Source organism: Arvicola amphibius, chromosome 4 (genome assembly GCF_903992535.2).
Source record: "Arvicola amphibius chromosome 4, mArvAmp1.2, whole genome shotgun sequence".
Classification (NCBI taxonomy): Eukaryota; Metazoa; Chordata; class Mammalia; order Rodentia; family Cricetidae; genus Arvicola; species Arvicola amphibius.
In genome coordinates, this window is record NC_052050.1 from 47078539 (window position 1) to 47087050 (window position 8512).

The following is an 8512-nucleotide window of genomic DNA, read 5'->3' on the forward strand; positions in this document are numbered from 1 at the left end:
GACCTGGCCTCCAGGATCCTGCCCTGTTTGAGTTCCTGTCTTGAATTCCATCAATAATGAATAGCAATATGAAAGTGTAAGGCAAATAAACCCTTTCATCCCCAACTTGCTTTTTGGTCATGGTGACTGTTCACAGCAATAGAAACCCTAACTAAGGCACACCCATAGTGACCTACTTCTGCCAGCCGAGCCCCACCTTCTACAGTCTCCATAAAATTCAAAATAGCACCATTTTTCTTTCTGATTAAGGGAAAAATAAATATTCGATGCTGGTGAATTTCTTTCTGATTAAAACTACACAGGCTAGCACACTCACACCCAGAGAAGTTTTCTCTGGCTGGGTGGGAAAAAGCCACAGGCCCACCCAGTGCCATTAATACCAAGTGGCTGGAGATGGACATGCATGCATACACCCAGCCCAGTTTGCTCTGGGCAGGCAAGAAGAAGTCATGGGCTGTCCTTAGATACAATTATGGTGAGCAGATATATGGTGGGGCAAGGGAGGGAGAGACAGAGAGAGGTTCATGTCTTATATAGAGAGATGGACCTGGAGAGGCAAAATCCATAAAGAACAGGTTGATGTGGGATAGTGTGGGAAGTCCTCCTGTATATGTGTTGCTTTTATTGGTTAATAAATAAAGAAACTGCTTTGAGCCTATAGAAGGGCAGAACAGACCTAGGTGGGGGAAAGAAGGTGGAGTCAGAGAGATGCCATGTAGCTGCTGCTGGGAATAGATGAATCAGAACCTTGCCAGTAAGCCAAAGCCACAGCCACAGCCACGTGGTGATACGTGATTAATAGTGATGGGTTAAATTAAGATGTAAGAGCTAGCCAATAAGAAGCTAGGGCTAATAGGCCAAGCAGTGATTTAATTAATACAGTTTCTGTGTGGCTACCGAGGGTCATGTCTGGGTCCACGGCCCTACTGCAGCCATGATCTGTGTCTATGTCCATGTCCCCTGTTACCACTGAGGGCTGTGAGGATTCCTGGGGTTTGGGGTTTCCACATGTGGCACATAGGTACCCAAGGGTCACACCACTTCAAGGGCCATGATGACCTGGGTGGCCTGCACTGCCACCAATAACCATGTTGTCAACCAGGCCCAAGCTGCTGCTGGGAGTCATGTCTGGTTCCATGGGCTTAGTGCAGCCGGGGTCTGTGTTAATATTAATTCATGGCTCCACCAGGGTCGTGTGGATGCCTGGAGACTGGGCCTCTGGGTTGTGTTAAGGCCTGAGGGCCACCCTGCCTCCGGGGTGATACCAATCTGAGTGGCCTATGTTGGCACCTGGAGCCATGGTGCCATCTGGGTTCAAACTGTTTCTCAGGACCATGTCTAGGTCTGTGGTCCTACAGCAGCTGGGGTCTGTGATGATGCCCATGGCCCATGTTGCCAACGAGGGTTACATAGATGCCAGGGTTCTGGGTCACCACATATGGCTATGGTGGGAACTGAGGGTTGTGCCCTGACTTGGGTCATGACACCAGTGACCACGGGCCATGTCTGGGTCCATGGCCCTGCTTCAACCAAGATCTGTGTTGATATCCATGGCTCCTGGTACCATCAAAGACCAGGTGAATGCCTGAGATTCTGATAGCCACCTGGTGTCATGCTGATGTCTGAGGGCCCTCTTACAGCCAGAGCAATGCCAATTTGAATGTTCTGTGCAGTTACCTGAGGCTTGGGATGCCATCTATGATCACATTTGAGTCTGTGATTCTACCACAACTTGGCTCTGTATTGATGTCTATAGCCCATATTGTCATCAAAAGCCACAAAATTTCCTGGCCTCTGGGCTGCCAACTGGTATGTCTGAGGGACATTTGTTGCTGGGACCATGCCAACCTCAGTGACTTGTATTGCCACCTGTGGCCATGGTGTCATCCTAGCCTGAAATGCTGCCAAGGGCTGTGTTTGAGTCCTTGACTGAACTGCAGTAGGGGTCTCTGCCTATGTCCAAGGCTTTGGTTACTACCAAAGGCAATGTAGATGCCCAGGGTCTGGGCTGTCACCTGAGGCCATCTCAATGCTGAGGGTCATACCAACACCAGGGCCATGCAGATTATGGTGGCTTGTGACATATTGATACCTGGGCCTGAGTTGTGGCTGGAGTCCATTTCTGGATCCATGGACCTGCTGCAGCTAGAGTCTGTGGCTTCTGTTGTCATTGGAGCAGCTTGACTGCTGGGGTCTGAACCACCACATGGGGCCAGGTTGGAGCTTCAGGATCATGCTGCTGCTGGTCCCATCTGGATCTGAGAAACTATGATTCCACCCAGGCCACTGTGACATCTGGCCCCAAGCTGCTGTTGCTGCTGACCACCTATGGGTCTATGGTCCTGTACAGCTGGGACCTGTGTGGATGTCTGTTGTTCATGTTAACACAGGGGCCCATGAAAATTATGTGTTGAACCATGTGTGGAAGTATAAGGGCCCTGCTTAGCTGGCCCTACCCCTCACTAGCCTGGAGTGACCCCACCCTCCTACCATGGGAGAGCTGATCTTGAACCTCCCTATCCCTGGGATAATGGACCTTGATGACCTTCACACAGAAAAGCTGGTTCCACTCCCTAATAGAAGGACTGCCCCACCTCACACTTGGAAAGCTTGCCACCCCTCCCCTTGGACCTGGAAGAGCTGACTCTGCTTCTCACCTGAGAGGAGTAGTTCCAGTGGCCTGGACTGATGAACTCAGCTGCCACTCAGGTACATATCCAGGTCTTGGAGTTGGCACGCCCCAACAGCTACCTCATCTACGACCTTCTGGAATGTGTGAAGGGACTACTTCTGTGGAACCATAGCCTTGGGGCAACAGAGGACAGCAGAGGGGAGTTTTGGTGGGGGAGGAGGTGTCAAGTATTAATGGAGTATCAAAGCCAGAGGCCTTGAAGCTGACCAACAATTCATTACACAATGAACATTTGCAGGTAAAGCTGTTTGGATAAAAGCGTGTATTGCAGGATACACTGCAGGTCCCAATGTCACTAAGAGGAATGAAGAGGCAATTGGGAGTGAGAAAGGCAGAGCCGTGAAGTATTTTTCTTTTCTTATTCTTTATTTTTATCTTATCTTAATCCAATTTTAGTTTTTCTTTGAGGGGAGACACTCTAAGAGTGAGGGGCAGATATGGAGGGACTGGGTGATGAGTGGGATTGGGGTGCATGATGTGAAATTCCCAAAGAATCAATAAAAATATAACAAAAAGAAAATGTATTTCACCAGAAACAAAACACCCCAAAATACATGGCCTCCTTTTCAATACTATCATATATATCAGTTTATTTGGTTTGGTATAGTAATATCCACTTTTTAAAACTCTATTAGTGGCTGTCTAGTTTACTAGTAGAATGAACATGTTCAAACCATTTTTCTTGGGGGCTAAAAGATGGTTCAGTGGGTAAATGTGCTAGTTGCTAAGTCTGATGAGTTTGATTCCCCCGCCTCCAGAACCCATGTGATGGAAGAACTGAATTCTGAACATTGTCATGTGACCTGCACATGCATATTTACCAATAAATAAGTAAATGCAAGTAAAACAGAGCAAAACCAAGCCAAACAAAAACCCCTTTATTTCTTAAGGGGAGGAACTACCAGGTGTGGAAAGGGAAAAGGAGGAGAGATAAGTGAGAAAGAGTAGCTGAAGGGATTAATATGATAAAAGCATACTACATCAGTAGAAAAGTTCTGGTAAGACCTTTATGTTTTACAATTAACCCACAGAAATAAAAATGAATAATAAAAATAAACATTTATTTTCTAGTTATAGCATTAAAAATTTAATTGACTGAAGTTCACTTTGTGTGTGTCTTAGTTAGGGTTTTTTATTGCCGTGAGGAGACACCATGACCATGGCAATTACAAAGAAATTAATTAATTGAGGTGGTGGCTTACAGTTTCAGAGGTTCACATCATTATCATCATGGCTGGAGTATGGCAGCATTCAGGCAGATGTGGTGCTGGCTACATCTTGACCAGAATGCAGCAGGAAGTAGACTGACTCTCACACTTCTGAAGCTTGACAGTGGGACAGTGGTCCTGTTAATGTCACTCCAGGACAGCATGATTTACAGCATCGGGGTGTGGGGGGATGACTGAGATAGTGACTTCAGAGATAACTTCAACAGTGTGTGTTTGCTCTTACACCTGCAAACATCCCTGTAGATCATTAAAGGAAATGAGGGAAGGTCTAGCTCTGTGTGAGGAATCGTGTCAGTGTGAGCTCAGCAGTCAGGGGGATTGGAGCTGTCCTGAGACTCCAGAAATTCTCAAATGTCCTTTGTGGTTTTCTCTTTGGCACTTACTATTTTTCTACAGGAAATATATCTAGTTCTATTTGACCTTGTCAAATTGACCCATAAAAACAGAATCCCTTGTATTCATTCTAGGATTCAGCTTGTTACAATTTTGCTAAGGAGTTATTATGTATTATGTTGTTTTGTAGAAATCTGAAAATAGTTAATTTATCTTGGGGTGTTTATGTGTGTATGGGCACACTTGTGTTAGGTGCACATTCAACCACGTGCGAGTGTACATGGAGGCCAGAGGTTAAAGTTTGATGTTTTTTTTTTGCCACTCTCCACCTTATTTTTTTTAAAAGTGTCTGTTCACTTTTTTTAAAAAAATTAATTTACACATTTTATGCGTCAGTGTTCTATCTGCATGTATGCTTACCTGCCAGCAGAGGGCATCAGACCCCATTATATTTGGCTGTAAACTGCCATGTGGTTGCTGTGAATTGAACTCATGACCTCTGGAAGAAGTTTGTGTTCTTAACCATGTAGCCATATCTCCAGCGCTCACGTTATTTTCTAAGAGAAGCTTTGTCGTTGAACCCAGAGCCTCACTGATTTGTCAGCCATTCCCAGGGATCCTCTCAATAATACCTCCTGAGTTCTGGGATTACAGCAGCATGTAGCTACACCCAGCTCTTTTACATGAGTTTTGAGGATCCAAATGCAGACCCTCCTGCATGTGAAGCACTTTAATCACCCTGTCCTGGAAATTCCCTAAATAAACTGCCTTTTCTTTTCTTTCTTTCTTTTTTTCTTTTCTTTTCTTTTTTCTTTTTTTTTTTTTGAGACAGGGTTTCTCTGTAGCTTTGGAGCCTGTCCTTGAACTCTCTCTGTAGGCCAGGCTGACCTCAAACTCACAGAGATCTGCCTTAAATGTGTGCTCCACTACCACCTGGCTTAATAAAGTACCTTTTCTTTCTCATTAGTTGATCAGTCACTCACATTTGTAACCAGATCCTTAGATCACATTCATTTATAACCAGATCCTTAGATCACTCCCAGTTTGGTGCATTAGAGTCCTGCAAACATGAGAAACATCATCTTTAATCATCCAAAGATAAGGTTTTGAAGTGTGACTCACCTATAGAAGATGATAATTTTATATATTCTGCATGATTAGCAAAGCAACTTGTGTATTGTTGGAAGATGCACTCTATTTGTTCATGGTGTTACCATGTTTGAAAATGAGAATGATGAATAGTTATTAATATTTTGAAAAGGTTTTTCCATGTTATCAACAGGAGAATATATTGATGGTATATTGGAGTTCCACCTTAGTTATCTAGAGACCTCTGAATTAACTTCCCTTTTCTGGGAATATCATCCATGCGATTAGGACAGGTAGCTGAATCTCACCTTTTCTGAGCCACATTGGAGGAAGATGGCCACATTATTTTCTATATTGTTCTTTCCCTTTGATTTATATGAAGGCCAAGTATTTGATCACTACATTTCAGATTATACTGAATTAAACTTGCAGTTTGTTATCTTAATCATATAAGAATTTTTGTGACTTAAATGATAACAATCCTGCTAGTTACTGTCATCTGAATAAGACTTTGGTAAGAGTATCCTTAGGAACAGTCTACTTTAATTAAATATGAATGTAGAATAAAAATCCATTCCCAGCACAGTTTTTTAAAAAATTAAGGATGGAGTACTGGACAAGATGGAAAATTTCTGCAGTCTCATTACTTAGAAAATGGGGGAGGAAGATGGAGAGTTCAAAGCTAGCCTGGCTACTTATGAGACCATGCCTCAAGAAACAAAACAAAACAAAAAAGACATAAGGGTAAGTAAATAGTGTGCAGTGTGGTAACCTCTGATCATTACTAGATTAAACTTCAGAAACTAATATTTACATCACCCATGCCGATATTATATACTCATATCCTCATTCATATTTATGTGATGTGAGTTACATGACCGAGACTGTGAAGATACAGTCATATGTTAGTCCAGGTCTTATGCTCACAGGCTTGCAAGGCTAGTAGATAGAAAAAAATTATCATACAGTAATCTACAGTCTTTGAAGCATGAGCTACTGTGATCACAGCCTGTGGCATAGGCAGGACAGATAGCATTAGTCTGATTTTGCTGTGTTAAAGTCAATGCTTAGACTTTCCCAGAGATGCTGCTGGTCAGTAGACTGTGAGACCTGAACCCAGAGTCTTGTGCTGCATGTTCGTCATGGGAGCAGAAATGTAAAGAAATCAGTTGCCCCCTCAGACTATCAGAAGGCTCTTGGAAAAGAATTTCAAGCTGGAAAGATGACAGGCAGCTCCTGCAGGGGTGATATTGGAACTGGATTTTCTAGTGCTTCTGACTGGGGACCATAGTGTCCCCACAGTGTCTGCAGTGGGAGGTCTTACATGGGGGATGAGGAGGCACTGTGACAGAAGAGTCTCCTCAGAGCAGCCTTCATGTCCCGGTTCCGCAGGCTGTATATGAAGGGGTTCAGCATTGGGGTCACTGCCGTATACATTACAGTTATTAATGCGTGTTTCAGACTGTAACTGTTCAGGGGACGGAAATACATGCCCATGACTGTCCCGTAATACAAAGATACCACTGTCAGATGAGAGCCACAGGTAGACAAGGCCTTGAGGAAGCCCTTGGTGGATGGAACACTTAAAACTGTGGAAAAGACCCGGACATAGGAGACGACAATGCACAGCAGTGGCACAGAGAAAACCCCCACCCCAAGGTACATCATCTTCACATTGAAATGGATGTCAGAACAGGACAGCTGGAGCAAAGGAGTAATGTCACAGTAGAAGTTGGCCACATCCTTGTTGCCACAGAAGGACAAGCTAGCTGTGAGTATGGTGTGGACCAGTGAATTGGCATTTCCAATCACCCAGGACCCAGAAACCAGCAGAATACAAGGCCGTGGACTCATGATGGTTGCATAATGAAGTGGGCGGCTGATGGCCACAGCTCGGTCATATGCCATTGCAGCTAGTATATAGCTGTCAGTGTTTCCTAATGCTATCATGAAATACATCTGTGCCAGGCATCCCCCAAAGGAGATGGCTTTGCTGCCCAGCATATGGTTGGCCAACATCTTGGGGATAGTTACAGAGGAGAAGAAGATGTCAACAAGGGAGAGGTTGGCAAGGAAGAAATACATGGGGTTATGAAGGCGACTGTCAGAATGTATGGCTAGGATGATGAGCATGTTTCCAATCACTGTGATGGGGTAAATGAACAGGAAGAGGATGAAAAAGAAATCTTCCTGCTCCCGCTGCCTGGTAACTCCCAGGAGAGTGAAATCTGTGGTAAAAGACTCGTTTTCTTCTCTCATTGCTCCTTCAAGATGAAATCAGACACAAACCCAGAGCCATTATTACAGTTATTATCTATATGTTACCATTCCCCATATCCATGTTCTCTCTATATGTCTCTGAGTCCATGAAATTCAGAAACACGAAAATTGGGGAAATCCTTGTTGGTCCATGGCAAAGATGGTCATTTACTCCTGAACACTCACATGTAACTAGTGAGTGGGCAACTCTGAGTCACATTTTCTCCATCAACATCTTTACACACCCATCTAAGATTTGATCACTTCATAATTAAAATGTGTCTTCCATTGCCTAGTGCACAGCTGGGGGGAAATTAAACATTAATTGCTCATTTAGTATGTAAGTCAGTTTTTCCTTTTGTCAAGAGTTTAGAATTACAAATTTATTATACATATAAGGACAGGCAGCCTTTTGGGGCTGTTAACAAAGTACTTCAGTGCAAGCAGCCTGTCAGTATAAGGGCTAAACTTGAAATGTGTAGTTGCACCGACCGAGCACTCAGCCACCCTACCATCCAGAAGATAACAGTGTCTATAGTGGCACTTGAGGACTTTAACCATGACATTCACTGGAATTAGCCCAGTGAGTGTTCTCAGAAACCCCATGGACAACGTAGATTTCATAGGCTTTATCTGGGTGACAAATCCTCAAGTATGCACTGCCATGCCTCTCTACAGTCTTCTTTCCTGCTCCTATATAAATATGCCCCATCATAGTTACACCTGATGCTTACTAATCTCTTCGATCTGTTTACAGAGATTTTTTTTCAGTTTTTTTTGCCACATTTTCATGCTCAGGCATCTTGCCCACATGACTGGCTAAACCTCATTTACTATATATCCAGCCTAAGAAGAAATAGCCACAATTTTTGGAGAAACAAGACATATAAATTAATTCAGTTTGTGAAGC

General features: G+C 43.8%; 1 protein-coding gene across 1 annotated transcript; it reads right to left on the reverse strand.

The window, feature by feature from the left end:
* Positions 1–6663: 6663 nt before the first annotated feature.
* Positions 6664–7602, reverse strand: LOC119813472 (olfactory receptor 1A1). Its single transcript, XM_038328813.1, has one exon. It carries the CDS (start codon positions 7600–7602, stop codon positions 6664–6666), a length of 939 nt encoding a protein of 312 aa, XP_038184741.1.
* Positions 7603–8512: the final 910 nt, after the last annotated feature.

Bases quoted from the DNA above. Each gene is read 5' to 3' on its own strand.
- LOC119813472 (XM_038328813.1), bottom strand. From the start codon at position 7,602: ATGAGAGAAGAAAACGAGTCTTTTACCACAGATTTCACTCTCCTGGGA.